Raw genomic sequence first — 22517 nt, 5'->3', positions numbered from 1 at the left:
GAAGAGAAAGGGAAAAACAAACGAAGATTGAAAATAAAAATTCGCCAGGATAATGCGTTTTATAAACACAGAGATAGAAACAGTTACAGCAAGGACAGAGCGGGCCAGGGGTGGGGAATAGATATTTATATATATATATATATATAAATTCAAGGGGCCTTCAGTTTATTCTTGTTGGCTCCCCCTTCTCATTAGATTGGTCTCTCTGTGGGGATCTTCATCCCCTTCTCTCCACTGTCCACCTTTTGGGGATTCTCTCCCATGACCAGGGTCCAGAAGAGGCCACCACTGCCGTGTGAGTCCAGCCCGTCTTGGCAAGAGGGAGCCTGGGAGAACACTCTGGCGGGAGGTGAGCAGGAGAAGCTAGCCTTTCCCTGCCTCCTGCTGGCTCCTTGAAAAGACTGGTCTATTCCTCCTCCTCCTCCTCCTCTTTCCCTTTGGGAAACTGAGGGCAGGACAGGTGTGTGAGTGCCAGAACTGCTGTCATTTCCACCTTACAGGAAAGGGAGCAGAGAGAAGGATGATGATTATTTTGGCAGTCTCTTAGCCCCCCTCTAGTTGCTTTTTGGTTTGTTGTTGATGCCTGCAGGCTTTTCTGAGGAGGTGGGAGGAAAAGCAGGAGGGAGAGGAGGAGTACAAGCTGCTAGGATATCATCCACAACAGGCAGGAAGAGCAATGAGCAGGAACCCACATTCCTACGGGGCCTTGGCCATCATGCTGCTCAGACAGCTGGGAGAGAGGCAGCAGCCAGTTCAGACAGACTCCCCTCTATTGCTCTCCACCAGGGGAGGAGAAAGAATGCAATACTCCACAGCCCTTGAGCAGTGCAGGCACCTGTCCGTCTCAGAGAACATGCCTCACCTCTCCCCCCTCCACTGGTCTCACCTTCCACTGGGGAGAAGGTTTCTCCCATCCAGTCCTTGGGGCAGGACGAGCGACCCCTCCTCCCTTTCTCAAGCAGGAAGGACAGGAATGGATATTTCTCTCTTAGACACTCAAGGCAATCCTCAAAGAACCCCATCCAGCTGTGAACCCTGCCACATTCTTCTGTGGCCTGCTGAAAACGTGTCCAAGCCCCTGTATGTACAAGGGCCGTCTCTCCATCCCATCCACTGTGTGTCTCAACACGCAACCCCCCTTCATACGCATCCTACAGTGAGAGAGAAGGCAAAACAGGGGCCTTTCTTTGGGTTTGAAAGGAGGGGCTCTTGCATGAGGAAGTGATCCCAGCACAGGAAAGGGGCTCTTGCACAAGGAAGCATCCTCCTACCAGGCAGGCTGTTGCACAGAAGGAGCACCCCCTTGAGACAGGCTGTTGTTCAAGGGGCTGCCATGAACAGGGTTACACGGCCAGAAGAGGCTGTTGCAGGAGGAGAGGCCGGAGACTGTTGCACAAGGAGGGCCGCTGCACAGGCGGTGCCCCTGGGCACAGCTATGCACAAGAGGCGTTCTGCTCCCTGGGTTGAGGTCTCTCTAGGAGCTGGAGAGGTGCTCCACTTGGATGGCGCTGGTGCTGACAGTGAGGCAGATGTCCTTGTGATGCTCTGAAGTCTTGTAAGGAGTCAGGTCAAAGGAGCACTGGGGGGGAGGATTGGGTTGGTTAGTGTCTCCAGAAGGGCCCCCTGCTGCCCCCCCGCCCTGTGGCTGGAAGTGCTGCTGCTGCTGCGAGGCCTGGGCTTGTGCCTGAACCACCTGCTGCTGGGGGTCAGGGATGTTGTGTTTCCGCATGTGCTTCATCAGGTACGTCTCCTGCAACGGGAAGAACGGTGTGAGAGGAGGGAACAATGCTCACAAAAGCCAAGGTCAACAGGGAGGGACATAGACAGCTCAGGGGGCTGCTCCCATTGGATCTGGAGGAGATGCTCCCTGGGAAGTGTGCCCATTTCTGCCACTCCCCAGGGCAGCAAACACTCACCGAGGTGTAGGCCCGGCTGCAGATGGAGCAGGTGTAGACCTTGGCGTGTTTCACCGTGTGCGTAGCCAGGTGTACCTCCAATGAGGCAGCATCCGTGTACGCACGGTGGCAGTTGTGGCACTTGAAAGGTTTGTCTTTGTTGTGCTGCCGTCTGTGGGACTGCGCGGCAGCAGTGGGGAGTGAAGAGAAAACAAGCACGAGGAAGGAAGTCAGTATTAGTACTGGAGATGGCTTTATCTCTGACATCCCTTTCCAGACAGGCCCCAAGCTCCCTAGGCTCCCGACTGCTGAGGAAAGTATGGCTCCTAGCATAGGGGACAGAGCTTCTCCCACCAGCCTACCGCACCTTCCTCATTCACACCTTCCCCTTTCTTCCCAAACATAGTAGGCACCTCTGGACAGCAGACTCCTAACGCTCAACAACCCCTATCTTAGTTTCCATGCAACTCTTTCTCAGTCTTTTCCTTTTCTTGGTCTCTCCTCTTCTGCCTCCATACACATTTGCTCCCTGCATCTGATACCTTCAGGGCAGGATTTGCTTAAACTGCTTGCAGGTGTTTACAGCTCTTTGCTATTTGGTGCACCCTGTAGTTCCCCTCCTCCAGGATACTGCAACAGGACACACCACTTCTGCTTTCCTAAATCCCTACCGTTATGCACTCCATATCATTGTCAAACAGACAAAAAACCCAACCAAATACCCAGACTTTATTTGGTGTAACAAACATTTTGCAAGTCTTGCTCCAACAAAGTTAGAAAATTGCAGAAGAGATGAGAGGGACTTTATCAAGGTCTCACTGCTTTCAAGTCAAGTTTACAGTTTTACAGGATGCAACGATTTATGTGACTTCTTTGGGTCGCTACTGCCACAGAAGTCAGGAATTTCTCCTGGGCCCAGGGCTTCAATAGCTTTTCTGTATTATTTCACTCTCTTCCCAGCTGCCCCAATTCTTCCACCTCCCCCAGCATTGGCATCCTTGCCACCCCCACTGGCAAGCAGGACACATCCAGTCCCTTACCTGCAGGTTGGAAAGCTGGGTGAAAGCCTTTTCACACCCAGGGTGAGCACATTTGTAGGGTCGGTCCCCGGTGTGGATACTGTTGAGGAGGAAGAGCACAAATGGGAGGCAGTGAGCAGGCAGGCAGGGCAGGCTGCCAGGGCCTGATGCTGTGATCAAATCTCACAGCCACTCAGGAGAGCAGGGAAAGGGGTGATGTTGCTTCCAGATGCTGTTCTATCTGGACATAGAGCTCTGCCCAGCTCCCATGTCCAGTAGAAGTTAGAGAAGACAAGCAGTCAAGCAGATTTCAGAGAGTGACCAGGGCTGAGGAGCAAGAGCTTATGAATGAATGGCTTGCCAGCTCAGCATGTGGGCCACCTGAAAATGTGTTGGGAAGGGGTCTGGAGGTCCAGGCTCCCTGCTCCAAGCTCAGGAGTCCCAAATGACCTGTTCTCTTGCTTCCACAGTACCAAGAAAGCAGCTCTGTTCCTTCTCAGGATAGACACTCCAACACTTTTCCCTTTACATAACAGGCTGAGATCACCTACAGTGTTAATCTGTCCCTGTCCCCCTGCAATGCCAGGAGAAGCTTCCACACACTCAGTCCAACCCCCGTGGTGCCAGGCTGGGATCCCCTACAGCCAATGCCTCTCTCTCTATCGCTCTCTCTCTCTGTGCCACCCACGGTGCAAGACCAAGGATCCCCAGGGACAGCACGTGCCCACCTCAGCCCTGACGTGGTCAGTGTCTCCTGCGCAGCCTCCACTCCGTCCACTCTGGTGGGTCACCTCCTCCTGGGGGTGCAGCCGGCCGCATTCCCCGCCCGCCCCCCGCATGCTTGGCGCGCGTGCTCCACAGGTGCATGCCGGCAGCGCGGGGGGGCCAGGGCCAGCCCCCAGCCTCCTCTGGCCCTTACCGTGTGTGCTGCTGCAGGTGGGAGAGCTGGCGGAAGGCCTTCTGGCAGTAGCGGCAGGTGTAGGGCTTGGCCCCCGAGTGGATGCGGAGGTGCTGGGCCAGGTAGGATGTGTTGGCGAAGCTCTTGGAGCAGTGAGGACACTTGTGCGGCTTGACAATCGCCGTGTGGAGCTTGGAGTGGATCCTGCCGAAGAGGAGGAGGAGCAGCAGCAGTTGGACATGACCGCCATCTGGCTAGTGCTGATGGAATGAGGGCACAAAGGGGGTGGGACAGCACCAGGCTATCTGCTACATAGAGGAACTCCAAACACGGCATGAGCTCGCTTGGTCTCAAACCGTGCTCCCCTTGGATTCAAGAGACCATGGTCTGTCTGCACCGGGGGAGGATCCAGAGAGAGGAACCATAGAGCTTGGACTGAGGGGCATTGGCAGACCCGTGTGTGGGAAGCCTACAGCTGAAATAGCAGGGGGGCTGCAAGCCTGGACTTGAGATGTTTGGCAGAACTATGCTGGGGCGACAGGCAACAGTCCTCCTATGCCAACACTACTCTCACTCTGACATAACCAGCCCTGCCTCCTGTCAGAAGGTGTCACTCCACTGCAGATGCCCCTCAGGCTGAGCAGCGCCAGCCTCTGAGCACACCCAGCCCCTCACAGCCAGGGCCAAGTCTCATGTGTCAGATACCGCTACTGCCGATTTGTCGAGTACGAGACCTGACCGGCCTGTGAAAACCAGCAAGGTCTCCCCAGGCAGTCGCCTACTGAGGGTGCTCACAGCATGCTGGGATGACGGCAACATGCAGTGCAGAGGGCCCCCAGCCTCCTCCAGCCCTTACCGTGTGTGCTGCTGCAGGTGGGAGAGCTGGCGGAAGGCCTTCTGGCAGTAGCTGCACGTGTAGGGCTTGGCCCCTGAATGGATGCGAATGTGCTGGGCCAGGTAGGAGCTGTTGGCGAAGCTCTTGGAGCAGTGAGGACACTTGTGTGGCTTTGTCTCCGTATGGGACTTGGAGTGGATCTGCATCTCCGACTTGGAGTAGAAGGTCAGCGAACACATCCGGCACCTGGGACCGGGGTGAGGGGAAGAGACAGTGTCACATGGGGGTAAGCCCCAATATGGATCAATTCTAACTGGATGGGGTCTTCCAAATGAGTGAAGAAGGGATATTTTCTCACTATGTGGTTCTGGGGAGGTTTCACCTGGGACACTGCTCAGCTGCAAGTACTCCAAGGGCACAAATTTAAGCTAGGAACTGGCAGAACAGACCACACGATACCTTGCAGCCAAACAAGTAAAGGTCTTGGAAGAAACCAAGAGGCCAATTTATTAGGCTTGCAAGAGAGACAGGGCACTACTTTGGAAGTTTTCCAATAGCAATCCTAAGGGGGCAGGAATAATTCCTAGACAAAAACCCTACTTTGTTCATCTGCGATTTATTTCAGTCAAAAAAAAGCTTGGAAAACCTGGAAATCCCAGGTTAAGGCTCATCTTCATAACAGAAGTTAATTCCATGTACTGCCAAGTCCACAAAAGCAGTTATGACCAAACCCACTTAACTCTGTTCCCATTTTTGGAGAAGAACACTGGAGAATTTAAAATACAAAATGCTGAGAATAACAACAGTGCTGCTTTCCTAGTCGATGTCACAAAGATACTCTGGATACCAAATGTGGTATTTCATTGGTCTAATGGGCTTTCATCATTTCAGTCTTACTGATATGATGCAAAATGTTTTGCCTGGGAGTTTGGATCCATCTGTTCCCATAACGATCAGAAACATATCTGGTAAAACACTGACTCTTTGAACAGGAAGAAGCAGTTGGCATCTCTCTGCTATGGATGCTGCCGTTAAAAACTGTTCCTCCACCACGTCACCAGGCTGTTGAGAGAAGCTCGCACTGTTTTACAATTCAAGATGCTAAAAGCTTTTGTGGCTGATAATTTGACAGAGAGATAGAAGCTGCATCCAAGTTACTGGACTTCCCCCTCCTGCCACTTCTCAAATCTGTGTCAACCAAGGGGCATAGTTAAGGGTTATCTGAACATAGGTTTCCCATTTTCAGACTTTTCAATTAGAGACAAAAATTGAACCTGCACATCTAACTTCCCGGGTCACTTTTGAGAGAAGAAATGCCACGCAGAGGAAGTCTGGTTAACATGAATTCAACCTTCACAGTGTTTTTGTCTGGGAATTTCCTCTAGTTTTACAAGTATTTACAAAACTGCTCAGTCACAAAAGTCTCTGCAGGTATTACAAGCCACAGAGAGCTGGTCCTGCTCTTCCCGTATCCATCTCCTTGAAGGAAAATACTTCATTACATCTACTGTTGTGACTGTTTATGTTGAAGCCAGAAGCTTTATGAAGTGTGCAGTCTGATTAGTGCATGTAATGTAGGCAGTACTTATCCAGCACCTACCTTAACTTCCACTGGCCCTTCCAAGCCACAGCTTGATTTCAAGCCATGTAGCTGAAAGCCATGCCTCCCTAGCAGGCACTCCAACACACAACTGCTGTAACATTTTCTTCCTCTCCATCATCATTCTTTTACATTCATTATAATCTCTAACAGTTGCTCCCACATGTCCTACCTTCATCTTTCTCTTAATCCGTTTTAATTGCAAACCCTAACAGAACGTGCGAGCTAAATACGTCCTTAGGTAAATCCCTCCTCACACACACACCAATCCCTCCTGAAATCAACAAACAGAAGCAATTTGGTTGTTTAACCCTACATCTATGAGATATAAGGAGTAAAAAGGAACATCAGAATGATCTTTTTAAAAATGTAGCTCTTGGTTTATAAATCAAACACTTGTGCAGTTTGTTCTAGACTTCCCGAAATGCCGGACTTGAATACGGCCTATGTATCTTGCAGTTATCAAGTAGTACTTACAGGGATGATGACTGTGTATCCTTGAAAGCAGCAACGTTAGAAAGAACTTTAAGGTGAATACTGAACTGAAAATTACCTTTGAGTCACCAAGTCCAGTTCACTGCTAATGCAAGCAATTACAACATAATCCCCTGCGTAACTTTTATCAAGCTCCTTCTCAACCGAACCCCGTTCCACAACATCATTCCTCTGACAAGGAACCATTCAGCTGAGAACAACCTCCCAGTGTAATGCTGTGCTAATATGGCTCACCAAAACAAAGGGGAATAGCAGGTATCATTTTTGTAAACAGGAGTGGAGCAACTATTCGTGCAACAGCGTGTCTAATTCTGAAGTCCATGTCATCAACAATTACTGAAAAACTCAGCAGGCTCAGCAAACTTAAAGAATGATGGCATGTGGAAAATGGGCTTTGCAGGAAAGATTCAGCAACTCCTGTCTAGGTTTAGAGTAAAGCTTAAAAGATAACTTGGTCAATACCCGAATAAATCTTTCTAAGGAGAAAAATATCAACTATCAGAAGCTTGTTTTATGAACAAAGAAAGGTATTATGAGAAACAATAACTGACAGTAGAAGTTAAAAACCTAAGAGGAAACAGGCTTTTCCCATGTGAATAATGCATCTTTGGAACAACACTCGGAGGCTATAGCATGGTATCAATGACTTGGCCCTTACAATCAACATTTTGAGAATCCAGCTGCCTTTCTAAGAGAAATGCCCTTCTAAAGGTTTTGCTCTAGTTCAAACAGAATGCTGGGCATTAATCTCATCTGTGCTGGGCACATGACTCTATATTTTAAATAGTCTATTCCGATCTGAAAAATTCATGAACTTTACAATTCCATCAAGTCTAAGTAGTCCCATGCATTACATCTGCAGTGCCATAAAGCCATCTACTTTATCTTCCATAACTTCTGTGCATCCTTTACTTATTTGCTTTGTCAGGTACCTGCCTTCAGGACATAAATTCCATAAAATGAAAGTTTAATGAAACATCCTTTTCTATTTTCAAAATAAAATTATGAAGGTGTTTCAAAGCCTCCCCAGCACTTGCATAAAAATGATAAACCTGTTAGCAAAATCATCCCTAAAAAAAAAAAAAAAAATCAAAAGAAAACCCTGAAACAAACAAACAAACAAACAAAGCCATGTTGTCTGAATTTAACAGCAACAGACATTCTGATACTGTTTTCCAAACAACATTTAAAAAGAAAATCTTGTGAGGACTCATTTTCTAATTATCTAATTAGCATCGACCCTGAGAGAGCAAGAATGTTATACAGCATTAACAAATTCATGAGCCTTATGAGTTAAAACAAGCCATGGAATACAGCAGAAACCTCTATTTCAGAGTTTTATATTGTGTGGTATCAGATTTTTTCAAGGGAACAAATGATCCATTTAATTAAGGCCTTTGCATTCTCCCTCAGACAACATCAAATATTAAAGGGGAAGATGCAATCAGCCCTCTAGTGGGCAAATATGGATTCAAAAAAATGTTAAATTTATATGGATAATGAGAACATCCCATCTGATACTAGCAGCATTTCGGTATTCTATTTCAGTGAAATTCTCCTGGCTGGAGAGAGGAAAAGTAGGGAATGCTCCTTGCTAAGCATGAATGAAGCACCATATGAAGTAATTGATTTTTCCCCCCCCTTCCATTTTTTAAAAAAAATATCCATTTTTAATATTGTCTCTCCACTGTGCTTCTAAACTACTACTCCTTTCATCGTATTCTTTCTGAGAGCAAGTAGCAGAAATGACTGCAGCATTCCCATTGACAGTGTGACACAACATCCCTGCAGCTGCCTGTTATGGCTCTGCAAATTCAGAGAGCCTTGAGAAAATATCCTTAATAATACAGAGGCTCATATCAATAGTCAGATTAGCATTCAGCCATATGCCAGAGATCAAAATTAACCCCTTCCAATGTTTATAATGCTTTCTTTTTATAGGGAATCTGCAGGGAAATACAGGGAGACATCAGAGAATGTTCATGTTAGACAGAAACACCCTCAAAAATCATGAAATGCCAATAAAAGGTGTATGTACAATTCTAGTTCTGCTCCCATATGAAAGTCATCACGATGAGTCATAAACAAAATGATGCTTATAGCAACTAGACTACAACTCTGTGGCACACAGTGCTGTATTTTTTTCCACTTTTCATGGAATGTTCCGCCTCATTCATCCGATGCTGTTAGGAGATAAAATACCATCTGAAATACCAGCTCGTAGTAAAATTTGCCTGACGTGGATTAACAGCCTTTTTCAATCAAGTGCTTAATTAATTAGTATCACAGTTGTGAAAGCTATGTAAGCTTTTACATAGCTCTGAGAGTTCAAATTCTTAGTATCTGCTGAGATTAGTCTTACAAGTTTGAGTCCTTGCTCCTTCTGTTAGGCTACAAATACAAGTTAGGCCACAAGTTAAAATAAAAATCAAAACAGGAAGGTCTGAAGTTAAACTAGATGATAAGAGTAAGTTTAGGCTGTCAGAGTCAGCAGTTCATTTAGCAAGGAAACAAACGTACTGTCTTTGCAATGCAGAGTTAATGAAGTAACTAATGCAAGCATAGCATAATAATGGATGCACAGTTCATGATAAATGCTAACTTAACCTCGCATTCCCCTGATTTTTTTTTCTTAAAGCTGAAGTTAAACATTTTCTTGTTAATATTTTGTAAGAGGCAAGGGAAAGGAGACAAAAGCTACACAGGTAGAAAACTTGGGTAACACCTAAAGAAAGTCAGTGAGTAGTAAGATGCCAAATGAAAGCATGTGAACTGTACCTCTGCTTCCACACTGGCACAACCAGCATCAGCTGCTATTCAAAAGGCAACACTGCACCTCCATGTAACAATTTACACTACTGGCATGTATATCAAATCTATCAGCCACGCTCAGAAATCTCAGTCAACTTATTTCCACAGGCCTTCAGTCACCTGGTGGCTTGATAAGGCTGCAGAAAAGCACATTCTCCTGGCACAGCAGTGAGTGTTTTTAAATGCTCTCATCATACGGCACTTTTCCAGTTCTCAGATTTGAGGGCATTCCTGCATTTTGTCCATTTTTCAAATGGCCTTAAAAATACCAGACCCAGAATTTTGTGGTATTTCAGCATACTTCACAAGTTGCCTGCCTTCTTTTAATGACTCCATTATTTATGCTTTCAACAGTTGCACTTACCCTTTTCTGTCACAGTTTCGCACTGGGAGCTTTCATGATTTCACTTACTTCCTAAAAGTTTTTTCCACAGTCATTGCGTTCTGGGATACTGTTCCTCCATATTCCTTATCTTTAGATCAAAGACATTCAATAGTATCCAACAGGACACTTTTGTCTGATAATGTTTTCCACTGTGTCCAAATACCTGCACCTCAATCCCTGACTGCTGGAAAAGTCACTCAGTATTACCCAAAAGGCTAAGTCTTCCATTGGGCTGTATTAAAATATATTTTATCTGAATACTTCTAGTTTACAACCACATAAAGATCCCCTTTTCTTTCAGCGATCCACCAGAATTGCTTTTATCTTTATCAGTCATGATTTTCTGTTGACCTTCAAATCATTGAATATCAGGCCTAAGACAGTCTACCGATTTTTGAAATCAGTCACCATTAGCATAAAAGACCAACAAAACAATAAAACACAATAAGGTATTTCCTGATATAGTGATAACATACAAAAGATAAAATTAAAAAAATACAAAAAGCCCATTAGAAAGCACTACAGCAAATTTGGAAACACCAGGATTAAGTTCATCCATGTCACCATAATTTGGCTCTGCAATGCAGGTGCATTCTGATACAACCTTATTGACTGTTTTCACAGAACTGCATCCTTATTATGTTGCACAGACAGATACTTAACAAACAAGCATTCACTGTTTTCTATCACCATTCTCTGAACAGCCTCGAGCCTTGTCGACCACATGCAATTCCAACCTCATGAAGCAGAATCACTCATCTGTTGTGCCCATCACAGAAATACCAGTGCTTCATAAACGCTCATCTATACCCACAATGTCCCTGGTCTATTTTTTGTAAGCAAAGGGAGTGAAACACAGTAAAAGAGACATATCCACTAATTTCGAGTGGCCAAACCAATACCTGTGAGCACTTTTTTTTCTTTAAAGGAAAATTCATATTATATACATTCATATCACAGCTCACTTAAGTGTCTATGCTGTAACTATGAGATGCAAACCTTTTGCAAAGCAAGACAGGGTCTGACCTGTATTCAGTGATACTTGAGATTACAGTTCTGGGAAGACCAAATGTTAATTATTTCAGGATAACTGTCTGTGGTCACTCGTAGCCTGTGACAAACGCAAATCCACTGAAGACTAGACCTAACTCGTATTTGCACACACTTCAAGGCAAGATTATCTACAGACCTGAACCTCATGACTGTAGAATAACACAGCAACCTGAGGCAGAGGCAGGCATAATCTACAGTTCTTCATACCAGCAGTAAAATGCCTTCCCCAAACCATCCTTCTCAATTCCGCAACCCCATGTCAATGCATTTTGTTTTCTTTTAGTAGAATATTCCTTTCATGTTATCTGAGTAAACATGCAGGACTCTGATAGGCCACCATCTACCAATAACTAATCAAGGATGGTATCAAAGTGCATTGACTCAATAGGGCCAAATTAAGGTGTGATCAGATAAGACGTGCAACAAAATAGTTTCAAAGTTCTCTCTCCCTGTTTGAAACTGTAATTGTCCCCCTCACTCCCCTTGCACACACTCATTCCATCGACACAGAAGTAACTTGCCAAAGTTAAAATCATGACTGCAGAACCTTTCCTATTAATTCTTTCTGCTTGGCATTCTGATGAACTGCCAAGTGAGAGCACGTACATGCATGCACACACACACAGTTACAATATCTCAGCAGAAGGGAGAGAACTTACCATAACTCAAGTTTTTTACCTTATTATATATCGTGAGGCATGTGGCCAGTCTAATTCTGCCATTTTCTAACCTCCAAGCACTGTATTCATACACAAAGCAAAGCTTATGTGTACAAACTATGTGTGTAGCTGTAGATGTGCATGTGCACCTGTCCTCCTTAAGAGTTTTGAGATCATAAGCCAATTACAACCAATCTGGAAAAAGGGTAAGGATCTTAAAAGTTAATACAAGTCTCAAAAATATGCATCTGGGGAAAGAAGAGAGACTCTCTTGGAGCCCTCTGCTGAGGGAAAGGCTAATAAGCTCACCCTTGATTAGACATCAGAGAATCCACACAGGAGAGAGCCGCTGGAAACCAGGCTTCATTAGTTCCGCTGCTCACGGAACCACTTGTTAAAAAAAGCAAACAGAAATTCCAACATGTGGCATCATACTGACACCCATGTTGGTCATCAGCAATCTTAAGATCCACTGCACAGACCTCTGCCACTGCAGCTAGGATGATAAATGACAGCAACAATACTTTGTCACCTTTTTCTAGCCTTAGAGGGAGATGAGGTTCTTTGCCGGAGGAGGTCATATTCTTGTGTTGACCTCAAAGACATGGCAAAATTTAGAAACATTGGGTTTAGTATTTCTAGGCTTTGGAGGGAATGTGGTCAAACTTTCTGCCTGACATTCCAAGTTTAATTCCCCCTTTGCCCTTAGCCTTCTAGCCTGTAGCAATCCGCCCTCTCCCGCACCAAGACCCAGGCTCAAGCTTTTTACACACATGCGCCAGCCTCTTTATCTTTTTCTGCAGGGACTCTTCCCTATTTCATTCCCTGAATTGCCTAACATTTGTCTCCTCTACCCCATGCTTCTATTTGTCTGTTCATATCCCATACTCTTGTCCCTCTGTGTTCTGCCAGTTCTAGGTATATCCATCCTCATTTTCCAGCACGTAGCAGATCTGGGTCTTTCTTCCTCCTGCTAGTCTTGGCCCTTCATAGCTCATCCCTGTGCTACCTCCCCCATTTCTCCCTTGCAAAGAGGCTCCCCATCCTCTGCTGCATTCCCTAGTTTGTAGGCTCTTATCTTTTCTCTCTCCTCCTTTCCGATTCCCATCTCTTATCTACCAAGTATCCAGATTTCCTCAACACAAACAGCCCCAGTCCCTGCACATATCTCATTCTCATCCCTACTGCATTTGAACCAAGTGGTGTCTTCTCACACCTTGCCTCTGTGCCCATCAGAGGGGGGAGATTGCTGTCCACACTGGGCACTAAAGACTTCCTTCTGAAGCAGCAGGAGGAGCCGTCGTGACTGAAGGGAAAGCATGCTTGGCCCTTCAGTGCTAGCCTAGAAGATGCCTATGGCTCCAGAGAGAGTACACATGTAGTCCAGCCTCGTACAGAAACTGAGAAAAGTTAGAGTGTGTTAATCTTTTCTGTGGAGACGGAAGTCTGGTCACTGCCTGGAGCCATGCAACCCTCAAGAAACGTCAAAGAAGACATAACTTTCACATATTTCAACCACAAAACTATGAAGCATCTCAGAGCATGCTTAACAGACTTTTTCCAAGCTTACAAATGGGCAAATTCTACAATGTTCTCACAGACATACATGGCTCACAAAAGCCAGATTTCAAAGTCTATTCGAAACCATGGGAAATTGCCCAAACAGCCATAGCTAAATCCAGGGCAGAAAAAAAGGCCTGAAATCAGACATGTCTGAGAATATGCCCACCTGCTGTATTCAAACCACTGGCACCCAGGTGTACGTAATCTTCTCACTGATGAGGGCCTCCATCCAGCTTCCTCACCTTCTACAGCCCAACTTGCTAAGGCTTCTGTACACTTTTGCACCTTGGACTTGTCTCTGGAAGTTTCCCATGTCCCTCAGCTGCTTATTGTCTCCCAAACCCCCTGCTGTCTCCCAGTGAAAGTAGGGAAACTCAGAACTTGAGGTGGGTAAGAGAGAGCTTGTCAATCACACTATGATGGTCAGGCCCTTCCCAAGCCTACAACCTTTCTGTTGGTATCTGAGGCTCCAAAGCACAGCTCGCAAAACCATTCCAGACTATAAATTGGTATTTGTCCTAGATTTTACAAACTTTATACTGGAACCAAGCAACATCTATAGAGAGCTCTTTTCTCTTGCAAAGAAGAAACTATTTAGAGAACTGTCAGAGAAGCCTGATCATCTGGCCCAGAGAGGCTGAATCACTTCATCAGTCTTGTCGTCCACTGATCACATCACAGCATAGACTTCTAAAGCACAGAGGTACAGGCACCACAATACTAAGAAACAATACTACTGTATCCAGGACCTGTTTGTTCTCTTTTCCTCAGCACTGAGAAGCAGCCACGTGCTTCACACTTCGCATCTTACTAGAAAGAATCTTGATGCTGATCTCATTTTTCACAGAAAAAGTGAATTCTACAAAGACATCAGGGAAGATTAACGAAGAGCTGACAACAAATACAGACAAGACTGAAGTGACTTACTCATGACAGAAAATGCTTCACAGGACTGGGTTAGATGCTGTCCCCTGTAGGTGCAAACATTCTTATAATAGCACAAAGCAAAGCACCAAGGACTCTGCCAGACTAATCCTAAGGCTAGATGTCCAAGATATGCAAGCAATGCCACCATTAGCAAAAGCCTCACGCCTTTTCTTGAAAAGAAAGACCTAGTCACAAAGATTCTTGCACAGTTTTCACAGCAGCCTACTAATTCACTTCTAGGGATGATACAGCAGCAAAACAGCTGCCATGTGCTGGAGCAGGAATCTCTACATTTAGCAGAGAATGAGATGAGCTGCAATATATCAAGGTTTGTGCTCCAATTCCTTCCGCATCTGCCTGGTTGTGCTTCCCCATTCAAGGCCTTACTCTGTCTTTATCACCACAGCAGGAGTCAGGAATTATGGATATTAGCCACATGCCCAGACACTCAAGACAAGAGAGCTCACAGAGCTCAAAAAGAAAACGTGAAACAAAAAAATTCATTAAATTTGACAAAATAATCTCAGGCTTTAGGAACTGGGTATTAAAAAAAAAGTCATGTTGATCAATATAGTAAAACTCCTTCCAGGCATCTGAATAGATTATTCTCAGTGTCTCATCATAGGAATCAGTGAAATCATACAAATGTAGTCATATGAATACCAACTCCTCCTCCAGCCTGAGAAGGGAGCAGGAGTAGATGAACCTCACCCACAGTCTTAATTTAGCTGGGATATGTCTGCATTCTGTAGTGACGGGAACTACTGAAATCATCCTCTAGAATACAGAAAGAACCCAGCAGTCCTCAAAGTCTTAACTTGCGAGTCTATTCATATGCATATTATGGAGCAACAATTTTACTGTATTTCACAAAGGTTTTCTCTCCCACAGCTCCAAGAAAAGCGAGCGTTTTCCTTTATTTTTTCAACAATCATTTTTAGTTCCAAACTTGCACATAGAAAGCATCAGCCAACGAGGAAACCCCAAGGAAGGCAGAAGTACTCCTTGGTGGTCTTCAATAAATCTCAATTTAGCTATCCCACACCTTAGCACTGCTCAGAGGAAGGCCTGCTTGGGAGGGGGGCTGGAGGAAGAGGCAGAGGTACCACACTCAGACTAAACATAACAACAGGAAATCTTCCCGATTACATGTTCCTACATATAAACTCATTCATTTTTTCCCTGCAAATTCTATTCCATGAGCTGTTAAACAGACTATGCATGTTCATAAAGTTTCTGCTGAGTCACTCCACCTGGTCTTGGGCATTTTTTTTCCAAACTTACAAGTAAACAAGGAGCTATAATTAAAGCCTTGGTTCAGCTTTAATTCTAGTGTTCACTGCCAATTGTGTCCCCTGTAAATACATATTTAACAACCTAATTAGCAACCCAGACTGTAAGCAGCTTGAGAAGTGTGGAACTGTGGCTATGGCCCAAAATAAATGGTGGGATTACAAATAGCAAGCTACCTAACACTCCCACCCCTCTTCACCATACGCTGATTATATTTTCAAAGTGGAAGAACTGGGACATTGGGTAAGAGAATAAAAAGGCTGATCCAAGCTCTGGTTTTATATCCATTTAACTAACTGTATTGATTAAAAAAAGTAAACATTTAAAAAATGCTATAATTTAAAGTGAAACAGTGCCCAAGGTGGATGCACCGATTCTGAGTAGATGACTTCATACTGATATGGCTTAATTCTAGAAACATAATTAAATTTGTACAAAAAAAAAAAAAAGGGCTTAGGATGGCAAAAGGGAAACTTTGAGACAGGATCTTGGGCACATTGTAGGGAAGTGAGAAGACATAGGACCATCTACTGTTTCTGTTTCCATTTGGCTACTACTTCACCTCTTATTTATCTTAATCATCTGTCAGAATCACCTATCTCTGAATCACATAAGTGCTTCCCACCCAACACAGACCGTCACACTTCCTCCCTACCACTTGTCTGCTCTGTATGGTTCCCACCTTCTCTAAAACACCCATACTCCTTATCCTCTGGTTTAAGTCCCTCCTAGATAATCACTGCCTTTCCCACCACTCATAAACTCAAGCCACATCCCTCCAAGCTCAGAAATCCAACCTCAGGGCTCAGAACTCTCCTCCCTCTTATCCAATACACTCATGGTTCAGAAACACCCTTACAACTAATTCAAAAATGCACCTTTTTCCCCTCTTTTGTTTAGAATGCTGAAATAGGAGGAGATGACATGGGGCAATGCATACAGGAGCAAACACGCACGACAGTTCGCTTCTTGCTCTGTGTGCCTCCAGTCTGTAGTCTTTACACTGGACAGACTGGAGTCCTAACTGAGGAGCACCCAGGTACACCAGGGCTCTCAGCTACACCAGACAGCACTGCACTCTGCAGTACACCAGCCTTACTATCTGGCTGTGGCATCAAGGATACAGTTTGGCCTCCATAACATCCATTAACTAACCTAGGAACATTAATGACTATATAAGTCTACTAAGGAGATCCTTAGTTTTGGGTCGACCCACCAGCTTGCAAACATTCCTGATTAGAAAGAAAACTCAACTCTTTCTGCAGCTCAAAGATTCTCTATTTAAAGACTCTCTAGGAAAAAGGCAGAGATCTCTTCTTCCCCATGTAACCCTCTGAAGGGTTAAATACATCCCCATCCCCATGCAGTGTTACAGTCAAGGTTTAACCCTGCTCCCCACCTGTATGTCTTGCCATCCTTGTGCTGGTCCTCATCATCTTCGTTTGTCAGCACAAAAGGGTCACTCATCTCTGGCAGCCCTGACTCCTGCAATCGTTTCTTCTTCCGGCCCCGGGGTGGTTTGGGGGCAATTCCCCCACCCCCACCACCCCCACCACCTTCAGTGAGGGCAGTTGTCCCTTTCTTGGACAGGTCTGGAACCACCTGGAGGGCTGCCTGGGAGCCAGGGGGTAGTGCAGAGACAATCATGGGAGCTGAGATGGGAAAGGTTTGGGCAGAGGCGGCTGTGGTCACCAGGGAACCTGACGGGGAAGTTATCACCAGACCAGGACCTGCAAACAAAGGAAGATGGAGGAAGTCAGTTACTACATCTCCAATTATGCCCAACATCCTTATCCCACAGAAGCACCTACTTTTGACTACTGCACAAACAGAAGGGTAGCTTCCCCTCCCAATGCATTCCCAGTTTCCACTGCTGGAAGTCAAACTTCCATAGAGAATTTACAGTGAAAACACACCCAGGCAATCCACACCATCAATAAGGCTAAGAAAAATCGACAGCCAGAGAAGGATTCTCCAGGCCCTCCTGTCTCCCCGCTCCAGAGTCTCCTCTGTATGCTGCCAGAGACTTTGGAGTGCCCTACCTGCTGTCATGAGCCCAGCAGACTGCACTGGTACCACGGTGATGTTCTGAGTCACAGGGGCTTGGCTGTGTGGTGTCAGCTGCTCTGGCTTGGTGTCCGAGTCCATGGAGATGCCAGTGGGCAGGGCCACAGAGGTGGGTACTGTCAGCAAGGCAGGGTAGTGGGGGGGAGCCAGGCTGCAGCCCTTCTCTGTGGGCAATAGCTGCTCCTTCATCTTGTTAATAAACATGGTGTTCTCAATCTAAACAGGCAGGAAGGACAGATTTTAGGACACCCTGGCACAACTTCACCCAGCATTTGGCTGAGCAAAAAATGCAACAGAAACACTTATACATTGACTTCTAATGGGAAACAAGACCAACATAATAGGTTGGAAGATCTTACCTGTCCCGAGACAGTGGGCACTGCTGGCCAGAAGTACGGGGAGGAGTTGAAATGAGATTCTTCCATCCTAGCTGGGCACAGGGGGAAAGAGGAAAGGGGAAGGGAAGAGGAATGGAGGATAAGGAAGACAGACAGACAGACACACACAAAAAAAACCATTAAACCCAAAGAGACTCCAACATGGAACTGACTCAGTCTAATGCTGCGACAGTTCCTTAATTTCCCCTGTCATTCTTGAGCAGCCTCTCCCCCCTTCTGAGCTATCTGCCCAACTCAAAAAATTATTTTCAGGGGAAAAAGGCATCTCCTATTCCCATGGGCTTGGGTCCATCTCAAATGCCTCTTGCCCAGTAGTCCTCCATGCAAAATAAGGACTGACTAGAAACCTAGAAGACCTCCAAATTTTCCCAATTATCATCCACCCAAGTACATGGCATAAATGAAGTCTGTGCATCTGCAACCAGGCAAATACAGATGAAAGCCATTTTTCACTGTCACAGACAGTCTGATCCCACAAGCAGTGAAAATTTTGTACCTTGCCTGTCCCTCCACCCCAGCTCAACACTAAGGACCCAGATGCAGCAAAGGGACATTAGTATTATGTTACGTAGGAAGAAAGAGAGGCAGAGAGAGGGAAACAGACTTGCCCAAGATAACAGACAGCCACAGCAGACCAAGAAATCAAAAACTTGGGGCTCCTCACTTCCTACTGCCCACCCCAGCCCCAATCTTGAAAGAAAGACAGAAATATCACTCAGTATTCCTGCTCTCATCCAATGAGACTAGGCCATGGGAAAATAACTGACTCCCCTGCTCCTGAGATACCCTATTTCCAAGTGAGATCATGTCATGGCTCTCTATTGCCCACTTCATTCCCACTTTTGGGACAAGATTCTGTAGGACTCTCTCCCCAGCCAAGTGCCCACTGCTCCACCTCAATTCTCCATGCATTGAGAGGACCAGTTAGACATCAAAAGAGAGTCTCCTGAACACAGAGGTGTAACCTCTTTAGGAACACCTGACTGAAGAAGCACTTTCCTTTCTAATCCTTACATTCTCCGTGTAATAAGTATTAGTGGACAAAGTTTGTTACACTTGCAAAAACGCTATTCAAAAACTAAAGAAATTAACAAAAGAATATTTCCTGAAGTAGAAGATATACCTATTCCTGAACAAATATGACAAAACTGGTGGGTAAAATACACGTGGTAAAAACTATGCTCAGGGTACATCTGGCAGAGAAAGCAACCGCTGCAGGTTTCTCATGCAGCTGCCTGCAAACCATCCCACTCCTATTTCTGCTACAGCCTAATTAACAAACCAATATTGTTTCTGAATGGCCTGTCTCAACCATCAGGGAAGCTCAGAGGCATGCCTCGAGTAGCATGAAACACTTACTTCACAGAAGCACATCAGGGCAGAATAAATACATGTGGAATTGCTGCATGTGAGCCAAAATGCAAAGATAATTTTCCTCTATGTAGAGAAGCAGTATTTAAATGAACTAAATTACCCAATAATTTTGGTTTTATGAATTGCTCATGCAACAGCAAGGCCAAGTATTCCTGCCTCACTCACTCAGTGCAAATCAACCAATAAACACACTTAAGGATAAATTATTTACCTTACGTCATGGCATGCAGTCAGACTGCTCGCTGCCTGACTGAATTACTCTGGATTTACACTGCTGTGATTCAATCACAGTCTGATGGGGCAACACTCTTACCTTCCTTCCTCTGCTTTCTTTTCTGAGGCAAATTAATTATTAAGTACACTGCCCACAGCAAAGCCCTGTGCATGTAACGCTTAATTACATGACTTTTTTCTTCCACAGGATGGGCACACATGAAGAGAACACATTCTTGGCAACTGAGTACCACCTGAATGAAGAAGGGTATTTTGTTTGGAATTTCCAAGTTTGGGGTTTTTGCTTGGTTTTGGGTTTGTTTTTAAAATAAGTAAGTCCTTATTTTCTTAGCTTCCACATCAAAAACATCAAAGTGAACCTGATTCTCTAAAAACATAAAGTCTTATATAATAATTAGATGCATTTTCAAAAAAAACTTTGTAGTTCTCCAAGACTCCTTTGGACTCAACTGCAAACTTCAGGAGTTAAACAGAAAGATGCCAATTTAAGCAAAAATCTCACAGCAGCTTTCTTATTTAAAGAGTACAAGGAATGAAAGGCAAGTCCTCTCCAGATTCCAAAACGCAGACTAGCAAAGGCCAGGGCACTCAGTGGCTGCTTGTCTCCATCTAGTCCCCCTACCAGAGCTTAACAGAGCATCTAACTTTTGTTTGCTCAGTTTACAATGTGTGCAAGTCAAAATAAGGCTCTTTCTGATTCTTCAAAGGATGACTACACTGTTTTTGTCAAACTCTCTCGGAATACAGCTCTCCGTCCAAAAATCTTCACACTCAAGCAGATTACCAGGCCTCAAAATTTTTGGCTGGAAGGGTTGAAGTGTGTTGGAGTTATAAGAATGTGGAGGAAAAGGAGAAATGGTGTAAGAGTTGAAGCTTTCATGCAATTTCACTAGCAAGGCAGTCTTCCAAAGGCAGAAAACAAAGGTAAGATTCCTCCACCAAACTACTGTCCTCGTACCCACAGCTGTCCCTCCCCTACCCCGCTTTTAGGCTGAGGGATATTTTGAAAACATGCACCCCTATTTGCAGCCCCCACTTCGACGCTGCTCACACTTACTTTACCAGAACTCTGCACGCAACCCTTCCAATTGCTCTATAACTACCAGACATGGGCTGGAGCTTCAACCCTGTACCACAGCACGTTCCCACTGCAGTGCCTTCATCATCCCAGCTTCCACAAACAGGCCAGAGATGGGACCTTCTTCCTATTCACCAGTCTAGTATCAGACAGATGTCAACGTACCCTCCTGATATAAACCAAAAACACTTTCTATGTACAGACCACAAATGTACAAACACCAAATAAACAACCCAGTGAACCAGAGAACTCACAAGGGACAAGGGATCTGGAGTTTAGATCTCACAGAGTACTTCACAGAATCACATACTTAACGTGCTGGATTTATACATCTTGGCGGGTCACCACTTTAATCATAAACAGATAGATAAAAACACATGCAAGTACACGGTGAGGTAGAGGCAGTGTTTCTGGAAGGCACAATCAAGGTTGGATACGCAGGTATTTATTCAGAGATTGACTTTTAACATGGCTTTCTTTATTCTCCAGATACCTGGCTTTTACTTTCTATTTGGAGCAAAGTTTTCAGTCGACAAAAGGCCCTGAGTGTGACACTCAAGAAAGATTTAAACTTTGTTTTATGTCTGCCCAAGATCTTTGTTCAATAACAAGGAGCTTTTAGGCTTAATTGCAGCAAAACACTAGGGATGCTGAAGGCCACACAGGCTGTCAGATCAAAAGCAAAAATACCTCCACAGAACTCAAGAGGGCCAAAACGTTCAAGCACCGCTACACCTTTAAAACTCACGTCAGGAATGCCCCGAACGTGCAGGACAAAGCCCTGGATCCCAAACCCGCACCCCAGACACAGAACTTTGGTGCCGTTCCCTGGTAACGTGCAGCCTCCACCCCGACCCACCGAGCGCCTGTTGGAACAGGTGCCTGGCAGAGGGCAAACCCTGCGCCTCAGCTCCTTCCAGGCGCTCAATCCCTTCTCCCGCACCCTGGAGCTCCAAAGCCCTCAATTCCCCACCTCCGGGACCCGCGAGCCATTCCCTCCCGTCCCTCCCGGCGGGAGCCCCGGGGCAGGGGCGAGAGTCACTCACGCAGCTCCGGGAGCTCCTTACCCCTCTCACTCTCCCTCCTCTTGCATTTCTCCTCCTTCCAGGGCCGGCTCTGCAAACAAACCGCCTGGGTTACCGGGGGCCTGGTGTCCCGCATGGCAGCGCCGGGCGCTGCGCGGGCCCCGCGGGCCGGGCTGGCCTCGGCCATGTGCGGGACGGGCGCTCCCGCGGGGCCCGCACCCACCTCCACCTCCCCCCGCGCCGGCCGAGAGCGGGACCGGCCCGGAGCGCGGCTGCCCCGCGACGGAGCGCCCGAGACCGGGACGGACGGCGGGACGGACAGACAGACACACAGACAGCCCTCCTCCATTTCCGCTTCCGGATCGCCCCGGCCCCGGAAGCCCCGCGGCCCGGCCCCCCGCCCGCAGCCCCACCGCCCCGCACGTTACCGGGCTCCCCCCCAGCGGCGGCCCCGACCCGGCTCCGGCGGCGGCGGCGGCCTCCTCACCGGAAAGAGCAGCGGCGGGGTGCTTCCGGGTCAGGGGGCGGTGCGCGCCTCGGTGCTTCCGGGTCGCCGAACGGAGCGGAACGGCGTCATCGGCAGTTTCGTGTGAAAGCGGAGCGGCGGAGCGGCGGCAGCCCGGGGCAGAGCTGCCCTCTGCGGGGGCACCGGCGGGTCCCCGCGGGCGGGGGTCGGGGCGGGGGCCGGGCGCGCGCGCGCTTACCGGAAGCGCGGAGGGCGCCGGCGCGCGAGGCGGCGCTGGCGGGCGCGAGGGCGGAAGTGGCTGTGGCGGGCGGGGGCGGGCGCGCGCCGTCCGCGAGCCCCGCCGGCAGCGCCGCTTCCGGCCTCGCGCCGTCACGTGACGCGCGCGGGACACGGCCTCGTCGTGAATATTCATGAGCCCTCATGAATAATAAATAACTCGGCT

General features: G+C 46.6%; 1 protein-coding gene across 12 annotated transcripts; it reads right to left on the bottom strand.

Annotated features, from left to right (window-relative positions):
* Positions 1 to 27: 27 nt before the first annotated feature.
* On the bottom strand, positions 28 to 22288 carry ZNF384 (zinc finger protein 384). Of its 12 annotated transcripts, none has more exons than XM_032681084.1 (12): positions 22097 to 22288; positions 21631 to 21700; positions 20564 to 20753; positions 17860 to 17926; positions 17476 to 17716; positions 16833 to 17163; positions 11960 to 12040; positions 4669 to 4893; positions 3834 to 4016; positions 2936 to 3014; positions 1917 to 2075; positions 28 to 1750 (listed from the first exon to the last, which is right to left on the bottom strand). In XM_032681084.1, the coding sequence occupies exons 3-12, from the start codon at positions 20614 to 20616 to the stop codon at positions 1475 to 1477; spliced, it is 1695 nt and encodes a 564-aa protein (XP_032536975.1). In that variant the 5' UTR covers positions 20617 to 20753; positions 21631 to 21700; positions 22097 to 22288; the 3' UTR covers positions 28 to 1474. The 12 variants fall into 12 exon arrangements, with proteins under 12 accessions (XP_032536975.1, XP_032536982.1, XP_032536974.1 ...); XM_032681091.1 differs by having other exon boundaries at positions 17860 to 17930; positions 21652 to 21700; XM_032681083.1 differs by having other exon boundaries at positions 21652 to 21700.
* Between the last annotated feature and the right edge of the window lie 229 nt (positions 22289 to 22517).

The sequence above is a fragment of the Chiroxiphia lanceolata genome, chromosome 2, assembly GCF_009829145.1.
Source record: "Chiroxiphia lanceolata isolate bChiLan1 chromosome 2, bChiLan1.pri, whole genome shotgun sequence".
Lineage (NCBI taxonomy): Eukaryota > Metazoa > Chordata > Aves > Passeriformes > Pipridae > Chiroxiphia > Chiroxiphia lanceolata.
The sequence above is the reverse complement of the archived record's forward strand: the minus strand, read 5'-3'. Positions and strand labels throughout refer to the sequence as shown.